This window comes from Schistocerca piceifrons, chromosome 8 (genome assembly GCF_021461385.2).
Source record: "Schistocerca piceifrons isolate TAMUIC-IGC-003096 chromosome 8, iqSchPice1.1, whole genome shotgun sequence".
Classification (NCBI taxonomy): Eukaryota; Metazoa; Arthropoda; class Insecta; order Orthoptera; family Acrididae; genus Schistocerca; species Schistocerca piceifrons.
Genome location: NC_060145.1, coordinates 302,356,061 through 302,376,682, shown reverse-complemented (window position 1 = coordinate 302,376,682; position 20,622 = coordinate 302,356,061). Strand labels below are relative to the sequence as shown.

The window sequence follows — 20,622 nt, the reverse complement described above, 5'->3', positions numbered from 1 at the left end:
AAGTTCTAAGTTCTATGGGACTGATGACCTCAGAAGTCCCATAGTGCTCAGAGCCGTTCTGCCACGTCTCTGCAGACATTCTGCAAGGGCCTATGAATCCCTGCGATGTTCAGTCTTTCTGCCAAAAGAAAATCAGTGACAGCTCTGTGCTTGGAACACATCTCCATCGCAAACGCCAATATGAAGGGTACTGTGGTGTGCATACTGTAAGACCCTCGGTTCACACACCATCAGATTATTTGACTTGCCGCTCTAACGAAGTAGGCGATTGTCAGCAATATGTCTCGTGGTCTTATCGTGGCGTGTTTATCTTCTGCCGTTAGGTCAGACGATAGAAATGCCATTTGCACGCTTAGAGTAGCAGATTGACAGTGACCAACTTAAACAGAACTTGATTAATTTTCACACACATTTATTAAAATAATAAAAAGCATAGACATTGCGTAACTTGATTCTGGGTGCTGTTTACAATTGACAATCTGAAGTTCCTTTGGTCTGGGTACGTTAATCTTATTCTCACATATCTCTGATACTTGACAAAGTGTCTATACATTTATCTTCATGGCTATGTACAGGAAAATGATAATTTTCTTAGGTGTAGACTGAAACTTGACTATAGACTGGTACAGACTAATGTAGACTGGTGCAGACAAATGCAGACTGACTAATCGGAGGTCTGTACACTCGTTATTATACCTCGCTCGTTCAGGTATCACTGCGTGAGTGTGATCGGTGAGGAGAAAAGGTTCTACATTAGCAGCAATCTCATTGGCTGCGTTACATATTAATACGTGGATCGGCGGAAGCAGAATTTGGTCCGTCTCTAAGGCAGCGCCATCTCTTAGTGAGGAGACAGACGAGGGCTGCCCCTGCGCTGTCGTGCTTAACTGGGCGCGCTCTATTGGGAAAGTTGTGTACGTGCTGACTACGCGGAACTATGTACACAACAGGTACATAGTCAGCTATAGGAACTTCGTGAGACTATGGGGTCTGAAGTTGGAATGTTACGCGTTGTCCCGAAACGTATATCGCATTTTTGAACTGAAATTGGCCCCAAAAAAAAAAAGAGTTCCCTTATTTGTTGAACGCCCTCGACAAACGTGAGACTTGGTCCTGGAGAAAAATGGTTCAAATGGCTCTGAGTTCTATGGGACTCAACATCTGAGATCATCAGTCCCCTAGAACACACATCCATGCCCGAGGCAGGATTCGAACCTGCGACGCAGTTACGCGGTTCCAGACAGTATCGCCTAGAACCGCTCGGCTACACCGGCCGGCGATCCTGGAGAAATGTGTCTCTGCAAAGACGGACAGTTTGAGAAACCCTGTTTCATCGACCAGCACGCGAGCATGAGCGTGCGACACTGAAGCGGTTATCTGCAGACTTCCTTTCTCCTGTGCCGGAGGGGGCCAGATGGGGCCACGGCGGGATTTAGTCTGCAGCAGCGGTTCCGGTACGCCCACGCGCTGGCGAGTGCAGGGTCCGGGCGTGTGCGAGGTGCTGCGGGTGGGACATGGCGCCGAAACGTCGGGCCGTAGCACTGCTGCACGTGGCGTGCCTGCTGGCGGCGGGGCGGCTTGCGGCCTGCTCCGACACGGTGCTCCTGCGCCCGCGCGGCTGGCCGCAGGTCGAGTGCGAGCTGTCCTCGCAGCACGCCGCGCACGGCGACGACAGCCGCGCCGACTTCTGGATGCGCGGCTGGCTGTCCCGGCAGTTCTACCGCTGCCGCCTGGACGCCACCGACGACGTTCGCGCCGGGCTGTTCGCGGCCAGCCAAGGCGGCCTCCTGCCGCTCACCGCCAGGTGGACCATCAACCTCAACAAGTAACTCCGCACACACTTTTCTTTTCATTTACACTTCTTCTTCTTCTTCTTCTTAGGTCTTCACCAACAGTTTATTTAGCAGCTTACTTTACTTTACTTTTTCGTGTCCGGAGATTTGTTTCTACATCTACATCCATACTCCGCAAGCCACCTGAGGGTGTGTGGCGGAGGGTACCCTGAGTACCTCTATCGGTTCTCCCTTCTATTCCAGTCTCGTATTGTTCGTGGAAAGAAGGATTGTCGGTATGCTTCTCTGTGGGCTCTAATCTCTCTGATTTTATCCTCATGGTCTCTTCGCGAGATATGCGTAGGAGGGAGCAATATACTGCTTGACTCTTCGGTGAAGGTATGTTCTCGAAACTTTAACAAAAGCCCGCACCGAGCTACTGAGCGTCTCTCCTGCAGAGTCTTCCACTGGAGTTTATCTATCATCTCCGTAACGCTTTCGCGATTACTAAATGGTCCTGTAACGAAGCGCGCTTGTCTCCGTTGGATCTTCTCTATCTCTTCTATCAACCCTATCTGGTACGGGTCCCACACTGTTGAGCAGTATTCAAGCAGTGGGCGAACAAGCGTACTGTAGCCTACTTCCTTTGTTTTCGGATTGCATTTCCTTAGCATTCTTCCAATGAATCACCGTCTGGCATCTGCTTTACCGACGACAACTTTATGTGATCATTCCATTTTAAATCACTCCTAATGCCCACTCTCACGTAATTTATGGAATTAACTGCTTCCAGTTGATCACGTGCTATATTGTAGCTAAATGATAAGGGATCTTTCACCATCCTGAGTGGCCGAGCGGTTCTCGGCGCTACAGTCTGGAACCGCGCGACCGCTACGGTCGCAGATTCGAATCCTGCCTCGGGCATGGATGTGTGTGATGTCCTTAGGTTAGTTAGGTTTAAATAGTTCTACATTCTAGGGGACTGATGACCTCAGGAGTTAAGTCCCATAGTCCTCGGAGCCATCTAAGGGATCTTTCTTTCTATGTATTCGCAGCACATTACACTTGTCTACATTGAGATTCAATTGCCATTCCCTGCACCATGCGTCAATTCTTTGCAGATCCTCCTGCATTTCAGTACAATTTTCCATTGTTACAACCTCTCGATATACCACAGCATCATCCGCAAAAAGCCTCTGTGAACTTCCGATGTTATCCACAAGGTCATTTATGTATATTGTGAATAGCAACGATCCTACGACACTCCCTTGCGGCACACCTGAAATCACTCTTACTTCGGAAGACTTCTCTCCATTGAGAATGACATGCTGCGTTCTGTTATCTAGGAACTCTTCAATACAATCACACAATTGGTCTGATAGTCCGTATGCTCTTACTTTGTTCATTAAACGGCTGTGGGGAACTGTATCGAACGCCTTACGGAAGTCAAGAAACACGGCATCTACCTGTGAACCCGTGTCTATGGCCCTCTGAGTTTTGTGGACGAATAGCTCGAGCTCGGTTTCACACGACCGTCTTTTTCGAAACCCATGCTGATTCCTACAGAGTAGATTTATAGTCTCCAGAAAAGTCATTATACTCGAACATAATACGTCTTCCAAAATTCTACAACTGATCGACGTTAGAGATATACGTCTATAGTTCTGCACATCTGTTCGACGTCCCTTCTTGAAAACGGGGATGACCTGTGCCCTTTTCCAATCCTTTGGAACGCTACGCTTTTCTACAGACCTACGGTACACCGCTGCAAGAAGGGGGGCAAGTTCCTTCGCGTATTCTGTGTAAAATCGAACTGGTATCCCATCAGGTCCAGCGGCCTTTCCTCTTTTGAGCGATTTCTATTGTTTCTCTATCCCTCTGTCGTCTATTTCGGTATCTACCATTTTGTCATCTGTGCGACAATCTAGAGAAGGAACTACAGTGCAGTCTTCCTCTGTGAAACAGCTTTGGAAAAAGACATTTAGTATTTCGGTCTTTAGTCTGTCATCCTCTGTTTCAGTACCATTTTGGTCACAGAGTGTCTGGACATTTTGTTTTGATCCACCTACCGCTTTGACATAAGACCTGAATTTCCTAGGATTTTCTGCCAAGTCAGTACATAGAACTTTATTTTTGAATTCATTGAACGCCTCTCGCATAGCCCTCCTCACACTACATTTAGCTTCGCGTAATTTTTGTTTGCCTGCAAGGCTTTGGCTATGTTTATGTTTGCTGTGAAGTTCCCTTTGCTTCCGCAGCAGTTTCCTAACTCGGTTGTTGTACCACGGTGGCTCTTTTCCATCTCTTACGATCTTGCTTGGCACATACTCATCTAACGCATATTGTACGATGGTTTTGAACTTTGTCCACTGATCCTCAACACTATCTGTACTTGAGACAAAACTTCTGTGTTGAGCCGTCAAGTACTCTGTAATCTGCTTTCTGTCACTTTTGCTAAAGAGAAAAATCTTCCTACCTTTTTTAATATTTCTATTTACGGCTGAAATCATCGATGCAGTAACCGCTTTATGATCGCTGATTCCCTGTTCTGCGTTAACTGTTTCAAATAGTTCGGGTCTGTTTGTCACCAGAAGGTCTAATATGTTATCGCCACGAGTCGGTTCTCTGTTTAACTGCTCAAGATAGTTTTCAGATAAAGAACTTAAAAAAATTTCACTGGATTCTTTGTCCCTGCCACCCGTTATGAACGTTTGAGTCTCCCAGTCTATATCCGGCAAATTAAAATCTCCACCCAGCGCGCAGAACCCAAAAAGCCTTTCAGCCCAATGTTGGGCCAAGTCCAATGTTTCTCTCTTCTCAAGCCATAGTTCGTCAAGGGTACACCTTGTGGGGCAGATGGAACACTGTAGATGGTGTTCCATATCCTGAACTTCACCACAGTCGCATTTGTTGTCTCCTTCGTCCTTGAAGCCCCATTTGACTAGGTTTCCTTTAACTGGTGCTACGCCTGTTCTGATGCGGTTCAGTGTTCTCCAAATCTTCAAAAAAAAAATGGTTCGAATGGCTCTGAGCACTGTAGGACTTAACATCTGAGGTCATCAGTCCCCTAGAACTTAGAACTACTTAAACCTAACTAACCTAAGGACAACACATACATCCATACCCCAGGAAGGATTCGAACCTGCGATCGCAGCGGTCACGCAGTTCCAGACTGTAGCGCCTAGAACCGCTCGGCCACTCCGGCCAGCTTTCAAATCTTCCAGGTTGATGTACTGCCGCTGGGTATTTCTCGTGAGACAGGGTAGTCCTTCGGAGGCTCGTTCAACTCACTAGTGAGAAATCTCTTGCGGGATTTAAGTCTGCTACGTCCACATGAAGAACCATGCAGGGGTTAATCTGTTTAAATTTTTCTGTATGTTCGAGCGCAATTCTTCGGGATTCAGGAGATGAGAATCCAGCTGCTTTGTATATTTTCCCAAGTGGAGTGGGTTTCATGCATGCTGTTAGCCTGCGTGTTTCATTAAGGACTGTAGTGACTTCTTTGGCATGTGTGGATCGAGACCATACAGGGCATGCATATTGTGCCGTGGAGAAGCAAAGTGCTTGAGCAGTTGTTCGTAATACAGTCGGACTAGCTCCCCATTTACTATTCGTCAGTTTTCTTAAAATATTGTTCCTGGCAGCAACTTTTTGGCAGGTTTTTTCACAGTGATATCTGTACGTCAGTGATCTATCCAGCACGACACCAAGGTATGTTGGTTTGTCCGTATGGTCCAGTTTGTTGCCATTCCAGGTGACGTTCAGCTTCCTGTTTGCCTGTTTTGTGCGGAGGTTGAAAGCGCTAACTTGTGTCTTAGATGGATTTGGTTTGGGGGAGTTCTCTTTATAGTATTCAGACATTACGTGTAGCGAGCTTTCTAATTTCCCTTCTACTTCCTCGAAGCTATTTCCTTGCGCTGTAATGGCCAGATCATCGCCATACAAGATGTGGATAGTACGTTCCGGTGTTGGTTGATCATTGGTGTATAGGTTAAATAGTAGGGAGGCCCTCGGTGAGACCGTTCTTTTGTCGACGCCATCGGCTTTTTTTTCCGTCCAGCATTACATAGAACTGTCTGTTTAGTTAGCAACAATTAGCCTTCCCCTTGAGAGCAGTATAGGTGGTGCACCTCCACGATCCGGTTATTCTAGTCTCGGTCTGCTTCTTTTATTTCATCCCATGATACCTCTAATGATACCATTGTGTCTCATTAGATGGCCGACCCATGTGTTCCTTATGTGTATAATTAGTTTCAGGAGACAAGGCTTCTCTTCACTCTGTGGAACACCTCTTAGTTTGACAACCTGTCTACCCAGAAAATCTTGAGCAGTCTGCGGTAGCACCACACCTCGAAGGTTATTATTTTATGTTTTCCTGTGTCTCCAAGTGTCCATGTTTCACTTCCGTACAACAGCACAGTCTAAACAAACGTGTTGAGATTCATTGGGAGAGACCTTAGAAAATGTAGTCCATCAACAAAGGAGCTGGCTTACAAAACACTCGTTCGACCTATACTTGAGTATTGCTCATCAGTGTGGGATCCGTACCAGGTCGGGTTGACAGAGGAGATAGAGAAGATTCAAAGAAGAGCCGCGCGTTTCGTCACAGGGTTATTTGGTAAGCGTGGTAGCGTTACGGAGATGTTTAGCAAACTCGAGTGACAGACTCTGCAAGAGAGGCGCTCTGCATCGCGATGTAGCTTGCTGTCCAGGTGTCGAGAGGGTGCGTTTCTGGATGAGGTATCGAATATATTGCTTCCCGCTACTTATACCTCCCGAGGAGATCACGAATGTAAAATTAGAGAGATTCGAGCGCGCACGAATGCTTTCCGGCAGTCGTTCTTCCCGCGAACCATACGCGACTGGAACAGGAAAGTGAGGTAATGACAGTGGCACGTAAAGTGCCCTCCTCCACACACCCTTGGGTGGCTTGCGGAGTATAAATGTAGATGTAAATGTAGATGTTTATGAGTTTTTTTCTGAGATGTTTGTCTACGCTGCTGGAAGTGAAAAGGTTTCTTCTCTTGTTGAAAGCGGCTTTTGTGTGGTGGATTCGGCTTACAGTATCTTTTCTTGAACTTCCTCGATAGCTGGGTGGTCAGAGCGACGGAATTCCATGCTAAGAGGCCCGGGTTCGATTCCCGGCTGGGTCGGAGAATTTTCCGCTCAGGGAGTGGGTGTTGTGTTGTCACCATCATCTCATCCCCATCGACACGCAAGTCTCCGAAGTGGCGTCGACTAAAAAGACTTGCACCAGGCGACTGGTCTACCCGACGGGAGGCCCTAGCCACACAACATTTCATTTTTTTCCGTCTGCTGTAATTTTGCCCGTAGGTAGCCACAGGACTGACAATCTCCAGTCACTCAGTGTTAAGTGAACATCGAGCAATAATGTTTTGTCTGCTCACTACTGAGATTTTTGTTTTACCTTTATTAGTTTTCAGATTACAGGAAGAGCTGAGGGTGGTTTCCATCTCGGCTAACACCACTTCTAGTTGCTCTGCATCTTCTTTCGACACTGCACATCGTCAGCAAATCTCAGCATGTCTACTTTCTTTCTATAAATTTTAATTCCTCCTGCGTCTCGTAGTTTCTCCCTAACTTCATCCATTGTCCTCTGAATGTATCCATGGAACAAGACAAGAGAGATTGAGCAGGTCTGTCGTTCACACTGCCTGATGGTGACTTCCTATTGATGCTCTAGCACCTTATCACGGCCACGTCTTTCTGTACAGTCTCTGCATTACTCTTCTGTCATGCTTTATACCAGTGTTCCTCAGTGTCTAAAAACGCTGTAGCCAGTCTACCATGTCGAATGCTTTTTTTTTTTTAAGTCAATGAAGGCAATACATGTATCTTGACCCCATCCTTAGTCTTTTCTCAATAATTAATGGTCTCATGTGTCTACATCTCTCCTAAAGCCAAACTGATCGTCTGTGATCATTGAATCTATCCTGCCATCTGTCCGCCTTAGGAATGATAGACGTCAAGTTCTTTGAGGCGTGTGTTACCAAACTGAGGCGCTTATATTGCGCACATCTGTTCGCAGATATCTTCTTTGGCATTGGCACTGTGAAACGTTGTAAAGTCTGTTGGGAGTTCCCCAGTTTCATATATAACTTTTATGAAATGGAATACTTCTTCATCTAGCGGTTCTCCAGCAGCCTTTTTGAGTTCTGCTGGTATATCATCAACTTCAATGGCTCTCCCAGGTTTTAGCTGCCTGGCTGTAAAGTTGAACCCATCGCGCAAGATATAGTATCCCTCTTCTTCCTGATCGATTTCCTCAGTGTTGCAGGTCTTCATTGTCTCCTGTATACAGTTTACACTGCTGGCCTTTAAAACTGCAGTACCAGAAACGACATCGGATAGTGAAATTTTACTTATTGTGCGTACACAATGCAGTGTAGTAGGAACAACTACCATAATGACTCAATCCGTAAATTTGAAACGTTCCTGTTGTCCATTCTACGGAGCTTCGGTAGCGTCACGCGAAGTCGTACTCGTGGCCGCCTCCTGGCTCCAGGTAGAGCACATGCAAAACAGCGTGGCCCTTGAGCAGAAACGTTTTCCCATCCAGAGTGCTGCGCGAGTCTATACCGTTGTGTTGCGGAGAGGCCCATGCCTTAATCGATTGACGCTTTCCGACCAGGGCACTTCGGTTGATCTCGTTGCTATCTCTCTAGTGCATAGCACATAGTACCGCCGTCTTCGCCCACCATATGTGCAAGCAGTGCTTGATTTGTGACCGTACGCACCAGTACGTCGTACCAGTATCTCTGACGAAAAAAAAAATCAGAAGCACAGATTCTGAGATGTGGTACCATTGACCTTTACGATGAAGCGATGTAAAACAAATGTTGCATTCATACTTTTAAGATTTTGAGAAAAGCATCAAAATAACGTCTTAAGAAGTACAAATTTCAAAAACACTCCCTGGGAGATAACAGGATCGGAACCTCTTTTTTTTACGAATCAGTCCGAAGACTGTTTTGATGTCGCGCTCCATGTTACTTTGTCCCGCGCAAACCTCTTCGTCTGCGAGTAACAACTGCAATTTACATCCTTCTGAATCTGCTTAGTGTATTCATCTCTTGGTCTCCCTCTACTATTTTTACACCCCTCCCTCTTTTTCCCTCCAGTACTAAAGTGATCTCTTGATGTCTCAAAATGTCTCCCCCTTCTTCTAGTCAGGTTGTGCCACAAATTTCTTTGCTCCCCAATTCTATTCAGTACCTCCTCATTAGTTACACGCTCCACCCATCTAATCTTCATCATTCCTTCTTAGCATCACATTTAAAGAACTTCTCTTTTTGTCTCAACTACCTGTCGTCCTTGTTTCACTTCCGTATATGGCTACACTCAGACAAATACCTTCAGAAAAGATTTCCTAGTCCTCAAGCCTATATTCGAGGTTAAAAGATTTCTATTCTTCAGAAACGCTTTTCTTGCCACTGCCTGTCTACATTTCATATCCTCTCTACTTCGGCCATCATCAGTTACTTTGCTTGCCAAATAGCAAAACTCATCTGCTACTGTAAGTGCCTCGTTTTGTAATCTAATTCCCTAAGCATCGTCCGATTTGACTCGACTATTTTCCATTATCCTTGTTTTGCTCTTGTTGCTGTTTATCTTCATATCCTCCTTTCAAGACACTGTCCATTCCGTCCCGCTGCTCTTCCAAGTCTTTTTCTGTCTCTGATAGAATTACAACGCCATCGGCAAGCCTCAAAGTTTTTATTTCTTCTCCGTAAACTTTAATTCCTACTCCAGATTTTTCTTTTGTTTCCTTTATTGCTTGTTGAATGTAAAGATTGAATAACATTCGAGATAGGCTACAATCCTCTCTCCCTTAACTACTGTATCCTTTCATGCCCTTCGTCTCTTTTAAGTGCCGTCTGGTTTCTGTACAAGTTGTAAATAGACTTGCGCTCCCTGCAGTTTATCCCCGCTGCCCTCAGAATTTCAAGAAGAATATTCCAGTCAACGTTGTCAAAAGCTTTCTCTAAGTCTACAAATGCTACAAAGGTAGGTTTGCCTTTCCTTAACCTGTCTTCTAAAATACGTTGTAGGGTCGGTACTGCCTCGCGTGTTCCTACATTTCTCATAAATCCAAACTGGTCTTCAACCAGTTTCTCCATTCTTCTGTAAGGAATTCATGTTATCATTTTTCAACGATGATTTACGAGAGTTTTTCGGAAAGTAAGGAACGATCAGTCGCGAAATGGAAACCACAGTGAAAATCCGGTGAAGTTTTGCACAGGTGTGTTGGGCAGTGTCTCTAGTACGCCCGTCGATCGCGTTACGTCGTTCTTTTTAGTTCTGAGCACACAGGAAGTACATAAAGATACCTAGAACAACAGTGTTTCCCGCCAAATACGAGGGTCTGGTGGGAAATTTCGCCTGAAGCTATGCAGCCAACATAACTGTCGTACATTTTCTTCTTCAAGACAATTCTCAGCCGCATTCTGCAGGGGCAATGAAGATGCTCCTGCATCCTTTTCAATTGGAAATGTTTTATTACCCACAATACAGCCCGTAATTGTCTCCCTCTGAGTTTCATCTCCTCACATGAACCGCTGGCTATGAAGACAACATTTTGGCACAGACAACGAGAACTGGCGGAAAGCACTGACGGCTGCCTTCTACAACGAGGGTATTGTAAAGTTGGTACAACGCTACGGCAAACGTCTGAGTCGGATCGACGATTATGGAAATAAGTAACTGGAAGTTGTAGCTAACTGTTGCAAATAAAACAGTTTTGATTTTCACAGTGGTTTCCATTTCGCGACCTATCGTGCCTTACTTTGCGAATAGCCCTCGTATTAAACTGATAGTTCGATAATATTCACACCTTCTGCACCTGCTTTCGTCGGAATAGGAATAATTTCTTGAAGTCTGAGGGTGTTCCTCCTGACTCATACATCTTGACCAAATGGAAGAATTTTGTCATGGCTGTCTCTCAAAGTTCTGACGGAACGTTGTCTATTCCCGGGCCTGTGTGCAAGGATCGTACTTCATAAGCAGGCACGCGTGATTGTATGCAGTGTCATTAAATTTATGTTGGAAGAATAAACGAGGAAACATTGAGTTAAAAATTGTGCTCAAGAGGGTTGGAGGAGCCGCTATCTATTCCTAACAAGAGGGAAAACATTGCTACAAGTGCTTCCCAAGGCTTCACTACTTCAGGGAACGCGTAGAAAAAGCAAAAGAAAATTTCTTATTTAGGTAATACTGGGATACTGACCGCTAGGTGAGCGGCAGATAATTTCCACGTGACGCGTTCTTTACATTGTCAGTATTGTAGTAAGCGCTATTATGTGCTACGCTACACTTTTATCTCGTTTTGTTTTAGATTTCCTTCTGACAGCGGATGGTCGCTCTTGCATTGCTGTGGTTGATCCTCTGTTTATGCGACTGCTTTGTTTAGGGTACTGTAGTGGGAAACTATCGACTATATTTGTCAAATAATTGGTCGTAAACGAATAACCCGTCAGTATGATCGCTTGCAGATTCGCTAGTTTTAGTATACAAGTTGTCCAAGATAACATGTCGTCCGTATATAGGCTACAGCTGTCTAACTGTAGCGCCGCTGCTGTACATCGTCGTTCTCAAGCAAAACGCCACAACTATCGTTGTCCCGGTCCTTAAGCCGAGTTTCCTCAGCCGTTAATTTCTTACGCGTGCACCCATTCCCCCTCCCCACAGCTACCCTTACGCACAAGTTAGTGTTTCCACACGGCGAAGTTGTAAACGCCACTTAAGCTAATTTCAAGATGGTGACAAGATAAATTATTCGTACGGCAGTTGCACAGCTTTTAGCAGAAGAATTTATAGTGACGCTGACGAAGGGAAAACGAACCTACAAATGTTGGGAATGGAAACAGGTATCTCGTAGGAATCGTTTGGAAAACCCAATAGGCTAATAAGAGAGTTATCTGCCGAGGACGACGTTCCGTTAGAAAATCATTATCAAATGAGTAAAATGAATGTTGAAAACTATTTCAGCCGTATTACTGGCACTGCACGGAAGTCAAAACCAGGTATGTCGTATTCAGTGCCACCTAGCATTAAATTAAAATATCTGGCAACTGGAGTCACTACAATATGCTTATTGCATTCTGAAGAACACTGTTTCTAAATTTTTATGGGCCAAGTTTCTGGTAGGTCACACGCACTGTTGATATCCGTTACCTTTACCTGTACAGTACTTACTTTTGTAACCATACGTACTATTCTGCAAGACAGTCATTACTGGCCGGCCGCTGTGGCCCAGTGGTTCTAGGCAGTTCAGTCCGAAACCACGCGGCTGCTACTGTCGCAGGTTCGAATCCAGCCTCTGGCATGGATGCGTATGATGTCCTTAGGTTAGTTAGGTTTAAGTAGTTCTAAGCCTAGGGGACTGATGACCTCAGATGTTAAGTCCCATAGTGCTTAGAGCCATTTGAACGATTTGAAGTCATTACTGAAAGATAGCGCCAATGCGAACACTGTTGTATTTACATAGTGTTTTAATAAGGATTAAGACTAGCTTTAAATCTCTAAAGCTACAAATAAATCTCCATTTCACCGAAATATTTACACTCTGTGACTAAAGCAAAATATGTAAATACACAAAACTATAACCAGCCATCGTTTTGGAATAGTTATTCATTCCATGAACCGGTTTTAGAACCTTTTCAGATGGTGTACAGAAGGTTGCGTAGCTATTTCAAAGCATAATGCTGGGTGCTGGCTCTGTGACAAGAAGATGGAACATATTTTAATGCATAGCCATGAGTACTATCACAGAGCCACCACCCAGCATTACGTTTTGCAATAGCTATGTAACCTGCGATTCATGGAATAAATGTTTCAAAAAAAATGACGTTGCAGTTTTCTGTAGTTATATTCAATAAACACTGATGGATTCTTAAACATCCGTAATGGATAAGCTGAATCTAAAAACAAAAAAACTGTTATTATTGTACTGAAATAAAATATCCCCTTACAGTACTGAACGTTCTGCAGCAATACGAACGTCAGCGAGTTCACACTCTCAGATACAATACCTTTTAATCCATTTCATCACTTCAAACCATTGTGCGTTACTCTATTAAAAGTGACTATTAGGAGTTTCTGGCTGCTAGAATGATATTCCTTCCGCGCCGTTTAACATTTTTCCACTTTACAAAGTATTTATTTACTAAATTGAAAAATGAGCGCATTGTTTTGGCATGACCTACAGCAACCCCCACTCATACCATCTACATGATCAAGAGACACAGGAAAGTGTCGATTTTACGTTAGTAAACTCTAAGAAAAAAAATTATGCGCCACGAAGAAATTATCCGAATGGGACAGAAATCGGTAGAATTGATGTACATGTACAGACAGTCAAATGATTACAGTTTCAAAAAAACTGGATGATTTATTCAAGAGAAAGATCTTCACAAATTGAGCAAGTCAATAACGCGTTGATCCAACTCTGGTCGGCCTGGCACTGCTTAGTAGAGTGAATTGTTGGATATCCTCCCGGAAGGTAATGTGCAAAATTCTGTCCAATTGGTGCGTTAGATCGTCAAAATCGACGTATTACAAATTTTCATTTTATGAACTATAGTAAAAGACATTCATTTTACATGTTTATACTACAACATGGACTTATACAAGGCGAATTTAATCTTCCGAAGCGCAAAACGCTTTTGATTCGCTTTTGCTTGAAACGATCCCTGCCAATTGCTGGCTGGATCGTGTAATTAAAAGAAATGCATACCTCTGCTTCTCTGTTTATAACTTGATTTCGCCACCTCCCCCCACCCCCAATCCTAATAGGATGGGTGTGAGCAAAGCGTTAACCTATAGCAAAAGGACAGACAAATCAAGGGTAGTTCTGATCACTTGATGTAAGAGTTTTTGAACCATACCACTCAATTTACTCACAATGTTCGGGAATTGGCTGTGGAGAAGTGGTATAACGATACCTCCCACCGGACTCACTTGGGAGCTCAAAATGCATTCTTCCTCTCACGCCAGAGTGACGTGCGTTCGCGGGAATAGTGCTATAAATCAAGCGGCAAGGCCACGTGATCTTCTTCCTTTAGATTTGTAATATCCAGATTTATTAAAGCAGAAATTGTTTTTATGAGGGAAGTTTGCAATCCATGCCGAAGTCTCCCATTGATGTCTCATATTAAATACATAAACCATAAAACTGATCCCTCTCAGCCGGCCGGAATGGCCAAGCGGTTCTAGGCGCTTCAGTCTGGAACCACGCGACCGCTACGGTCGCAGGTTCGAATCCTGCCTCGGGCATGGATGTGTGTGATGTCCTTAGGTTAGTTAGGTTTAAGTAGTTCTAAGTTCTAGGGGACTGTGACCTCAGAAGTTAAGTCCCATAGTGGTCAGAGCCATTTGATCCCTCTCAACAATGCTGTGTGACCTGTCACCGAAACAAAAGGAAAGACAGGATGACACTTCTCCTGTGCATCCCTCCGGTGCACCAAGCTTCCTCCAACCAACTGACAACTGCAAGTTCGGCTCAGGAATCTGGACCTGGATATGTTGATCCTTTGATAGAGAAAGATGATGTTGACGCAAAATCAAGTAAACATATGTACTCCATTATAAAGCCTCTTTAAACAACAGCAAGACAAGAACTACATTTTAAGAAATTTCGACATCTAGAAACAACAATTTATATATAATCCGTAGTGAAACGCACTGCTGAACTATTAGACAGACTCATTAGGTAGCATTCAAATAATTAACAACAACAATGCAATTATTTTAACTCATTTGAGAAAAGTACACCATCGCAAAAATAGGTGCAGATTCACATTTACTGTATAACATCATGTTTATGTTTTATAAATAAATTACAGTCATGGACATTAAAAGATAGTGTATTCATTTCAGGTATTAAACTTCTCCAAAATCTTTATAATAAGGGTGGTAAAACTATTTATTTATACCACTTCACCTTTCATATGAGTAAGTTTCTGAGAGCAAAAGTAGTACTCCAACTTTTAGGGACTATAAAAACGAATTTCTTAATAACTGAAATGTGTGTCGCAAACGTAGTTATAATATGTCATTTGTACACTTCATCAAAAGAATCACGAATTATTGTAAAGCACGATTTTACATTAAATGAACCGCAAAACCTTTCATTTCTCGAATGTGGGAAAAACCGGGTTATACCACTTTGTCTCCCAGAGGCTCATTTGTGTATACGGTGCACCGCCAGTGCGTTGTCGCACTGACAACGGGAGCTATGTTATGTATTATAATATTCTTGAAGCAACAGTCTATAGCTATCTAGTACTTGAAGTAATGCAATACAAACCACCATCTGTACCTAGCACAGCTTCATCCCTCTACCGGTTTCTGTTCACAAAAGCATCATCACTGAATGGAAAGCAAGACAGTAGTCATTTACACGTACATACCCCACTATAAAATGACTCTATCTTGGCTCGTACAATATTTGCTGATCATTTCAGCTACTTACGTCAAAAGATCAGGATTTAATTTTCGGGCCATACAACCAAAAAAAAGGTTCGATTTCGGTTGAAAAGGTCCCTGTCAATTGCTCGCTGGAACGTTTCATTAAAATCTGTTTTTAATTATTACCTGTTTTCCGATTCCCCCGCCAGTAACATCTTCAAACGCTAGACCAACTTGTTACAAGATTGTATTCACAAGGAATAACTATAAAACTTGCAAAACTCAGATTCATAGAGAAGTTCTTAGACCACATTGTAAATACTGAAGGTATAAAACTGGACCCATGCAGATTTGATGAAATACACTCATCAACCGAAACATTATGATCACTCCCCACTGCGACGTTGGATGCCGCCTGGTAACAAGACGTGGTAACAAGAATATGTAGGCAGAGCAGAAACGGATGGGGTGTCGCCGTAACGAAGATATGGGATGCCAGTGGGGAAACCGTTTGAGATAAACGACTTTAACAAAGGACAGATTATTATTGTTATGCAGACACGCTGAAAGAGTATCTCGAAAATGGTGAAGTTGGCCGAAAGTTTGCTTGCTACTGTCGTGAGCGTGTACAGAAAGAGGTAGGACAGTGAAACTACCACTATGTGCTAAATGGCTGGACGTGCATGACTCTTCACAGAACGTAAGGTTCGGAGCTTGCTTGCTCTGTAAAGCAGGACAGATGGTAGCCTGTGGCATCTCTGACGAAAGAGCACAATGATGGTGCACGCGCAAGTGTTTCACAGTGCACCGTTCTTCGGACACAGTTGAACATGGAGCTCCGAGGCAGATCACCTCTACGCATTCACATGTTGAACCAACGACATCGTCAATTACGATTGCAGTGAGCAGGGAACCATCAGGATTCGACCGTCGGTCAATAGAAACGTTTCGGCTCTTCGGGTGAATCACATTTTTGCTGCTCTAAAGCAATGGTCCCCGCAACAAACGCCGTCATCGAGGTGAACAGCGGTTCGGAACGTGCTGCACGCCACGGACACAGGCTGGTGCGAGCAGTATTATGCTATGAGAGACATTCTCCTGTGCTTGCATGGTACCTGTGGTAGTAATCGAAGACATGCTGACAGCTGCGAACCACCTGGTGTCTTCCCCGACGGCGACGTCATCTTTCAGCACCATAATTGTCCCTGTCTCGGAACCAGAACCACGCTACAGTAGCTTGTGAAGTATTACAATGAACTCACGTTGATGTCTCGGCGACCAGATTCGCCTGATATAAACCCCATAGAACCCATCTGGGTCGCTATCGGACGACATCACCGCGTACGCAGATCAGCGGCACATTATTGAAGCGAATTACATGACCTGTGCCTACTGTCGGATCCATCATACGCAGAATCAGTGATGTACTTCGTTCCAAAGATGGACAAACAAGCTATTAAGCAGATAGTCATAATGGTTTGGCTCATGAGGTGTGTGTGTGTGTGTGTGTGTGTGTGTGTGTGTGTGTGTTTCAAGTTTGCGATCGTGATCTTCCGACGTAAGCTGCTGTAATGATTAGCAAATATTCTGTGAGTTAGAGCCAAGTTTGTAGTGATTGTACTGATTTGTATGTGTAAATCATCAGTGTCCAGGTTTCCCTCAAATGATGACGGTTTTCTGAAGAATAAAGTTGAGTGATTTGCAGTGAATTATTTCAAATTCGTATTCTGTGTAGGCGCCAAGCTGACGACATCACCAACTGAGATGCTAACTTCTACAGCTACATCTACATATATACTCCGCTTGTGGCGGAGGGCACAATTCGTGCTAGTCATATTTCCCTCCCTCTCTTCCGCTCGCGGATAGCACGACTGTCTGAACGCCTCAGTACGAGCTCTAATTTCCCTTATCTTTAAATGGTGATCGTTGCGCCATGTGAAAGTTGGTGGTAATAATATATGCTCTGCATCCTCAGCGAAGATCCGATTTCGGAATTTAGTGAGCAACCCCTTCCGTTTAGCGCATCGTCTATCTGCAAGTGTATCCCACTTCAAATTTTCTATGAGATTTGTAACGCTAACGCTAACGCTCTCGCGATGGCTAAATACACCAGTCACGAATCTTGCTGCTCTTCTTTGGACCTTTTCAATGTCTTGAATCAGACCCAACTGGTAAGGGTCCCATACACACGAACAATACTAAGATTGCACGAACTAACGTATTGTAAGCAATTTCCTTTGTTGAAGGACTACATCGCTTCAGGATTCTACCAATAAACCGCAATCTAGAGCTCGCCTTCCCCGTTACTTGTGTAATCTGATCATTCCATTTGAGATCATTTCGAATAGTCACACCCAGATACTTGAAGGATGTTACCGCTTCCAAAGACTGGGCATTTATTTTCTACTCGTACATTAATGGGGATTTTCGCCTTGATACACGCAGTAGGTTACACTTCCTAATATTGAGGGATAACTGCCAGTCATTACACCAAGCATTTATTTTCTGCAAATCCTCATTGATTTGTTCACAACTTTCGTGTGATACTACTTTCCTGTAGAATACAGCATCATCGGCAAACAATCTAATGCCGCTGTCAATACCATCAACCAGATCGTTTATGTAAATCGTAAAAAGCAGAGGACCTATTACGCTGCCCTGGGGCAGACCTGAAGTTACGCTTGTTTCTGTTGAAGTCACCCCATTCAGGACGACATACTGCTCTCTGTCTGCTAGAAAACTTTCTATCCAACCGCATATGCCATCGGATAGACCCCAAGCGCGCACTTTTTGTAGCAAGCGACAGTGCGGAACTGAGTCGAACGCCTTTCGAGAGTCGGGAAATATGGAATCATCTTGGGAGCCGGTATCTAGAGCCTGTTGTATATCATGTACAAAGAGGGCCAGCTGTGTCTCGCATGACCGCTGTTTCTTAAAATCGTGCTGGTTTCTGCAGATGAGCTTCTCAGAGTCTAGAAAGGCCATTATGTCTGAACACAAAATATGCTCCACGATTCTACAACAAATCGATGTCAGTGAAATTGGCCAGTAATTACGTGCACCCGATTTTCTACCCTTTTTATAAATTGCTATGACCTCGGCCTTTTTCCAGTCCCGTAGAACTTTCAGCTGTTCCAATGACCTATGATAGATGATGGATAAGAATGATGCTATATTTGTAGCACCGTCAACATATAATCTTACGGGGATACCGTCTGGGCCAGATGCCTTCCTGGCGTTTTACCATCCCAGATACACTACACTCTATGTCAGCCGTCCTTGCGTTTGTTCCATAATTGAAAGGGGGAATGGTGCTGCAGTCCTTTACCGTAAACGAGTTTTTGAAAGCTAGGTTTAGAATTTCGGCCTTCTTCATGTACGCCTCCTTTGTTGATCTTAATAATGGCTTCCGTCACGGGCTCTGGGAGCTAGTGATGCCATGAGGGGAGGAGTTGAGCAAATATGTCATCTCAGTGGACGTTCAGAAACCGCTGGAGTTCGCTAGTGGTACGGAAAGGCTTCTTTGTAGCTTCCTTTGCAAGAGTACCAACAGGAAATTTTCTAAAAGGTTCTAAAATTCTCAGCCAAGTTGATGACAGGGGGTTAGTTGTGCAAACACACTCTATCTCCCTCCACCTATATATTTTGTTCATTCTGGTCTACGTGGAAATATTCCATTCGAGTTTACTTGGAGGAAGTGAAAGGAAGTCGGCTTCTCCATGTCCCAGTGGTCAATAATATGAATTCCCCATAGAAGGATGCCTCGCAAATAGTGGCTCGCCTGATTGTCAGATAAATAGTTGCTACAAGTTTTATTTGCTAAAAGCAAGCTTATGGCTTTTCAAGTGGCGGTCGGAATCAATAGAAGGACACAGAGAGAATCATTCTTGAGTCAACAACGGAGGGAAGCAGACATGAATCATTCCTACTAGGGCCGTGGAAGGAAGCAGATGCGAAGATTGCTAGTATCTGATACGGAAGGAGGCAGAAGCAGATATGAGGCGTGGCTTTAGTTCTTCAGGGGTAAGCGCTGCCTTGGGAAAGGAGCACTCACGAGGAACCTCTTGGGTGCGAGATAGCAAGTTCAGTCTTTAGTAATGTTCGTTTGATAGTGTTGTATTAGCGATTGTGACAGGGAAAATATTTGCCGCTAATGACTCACCATGTGCATCATGAGGGCGACAGAAAATGAGCCGCCGGGAGGTGCAGAGATCGGCCTCCTATGCGATGTATGCATTACACTCAACGAAATGGACAATCGTCAAGAAATGCAACATGCACACAGGATGAAAAATGGCGAGCCACAGTGATCACAAAGGTTCGAAGCATCAAGATCGAAGGCGAACTCCTTGGGAGTTACAAACTGTGCAGGACGTTCGGCTACGTATCCACTCTTAAAGAATGCGTGTAGACTCATATGGGTGTAACTGGGAGATGAAAACTGATGGAACGTGATGGCAAGCAACTGACCCTAACATTGATTGTCCTATTGACGATGTAATTAACCAATTTGCCAGGAATAATAGGTGCATAGAATCCATCATTTAAGGAAGAGAACCACAATTGTGATTTTTTTTATATCATAAGATGGCATTGTCTATGTGTACAATCAGTTTAAATAAAACTTTCTTAAACTTTGCATGTGACATGATTATTTTTTGTTATGGTAAAAGTAAAGGTAGCTTAAAAGTAAAGGTAGCTCAAGATATCTTTAGCGCCTCCTCCTTGAGGTTTTTCTGTATCCGCCACTATGTTGGAGATTATGCAACCATCCACTGCTTTCCTGCAATTTATGCTGCGTGCAATCTGATGTGCATTACGTAGTAGGTCACTAACATGCACATCCTATAAACTGTATCGAGCATCCTGGAAACGCGCGAACACCAGTTTTTGTAACAAGTGCGCCTTGGCCTCCCTTGGATATCCATAGCTTTTCCTTATGCACTACATTGTCTTATTGCCGTGGACTTATTCGAAATCTGTTCATAATTGTTTCTTTACTACGCTGCGGATGATTTTTCTTGTATGTAATTATGTTTGGTACTCGCTCCTTGGACAACGCCTGTCCTTTACCACGTTTCACTGGAGACGGAATTTGTGGCTCGCTGTCTGACAAGGATGACGGATTACATGGCTCGACACGTGTTTCAGTATCACTTTCGCTTGTTAAGCACGTATTGTCGTCACTGTACGCCACACGTACATAGTCCGGACAGTGGAGCGTATACGACACCACACATTCCACTGACTCATCTTACAGAAACGGTAATAATTTGTTCGCCACTTCTTTCTCACTATGGGAAATTCCTTGGGTTCCATTCTGTCGAAATGTCAACTTCGGCAACTATTGCTGTAGATATACCACAATCCTTGCTTCGTTAATCATTGACATTGCTCTGCTTTGTAACAGCGCCACAAAAAC

At 44.0% G+C, this 20,622-nt stretch overlaps 1 protein-coding gene across 1 annotated transcript in view; it reads left to right on the top strand.

The window, feature by feature from the left end:
- The first annotated feature begins 1,450 nt into the window (after positions 1–1,450).
- The window catches only part of LOC124711837, a 35,252-nt gene continuing 16,080 nt past the window's right edge, over positions 1,451–20,622 (top strand). The window contains exon 1 of the mRNA XM_047242061.1: positions 1,451–1,825. Within this exon, the coding sequence (XP_047098017.1) occupies positions 1,515–1,825 (311 nt within the window). The 5' untranslated portion in view covers positions 1,451–1,514. The remainder of the gene's footprint in view (positions 1,826–20,622) is intronic.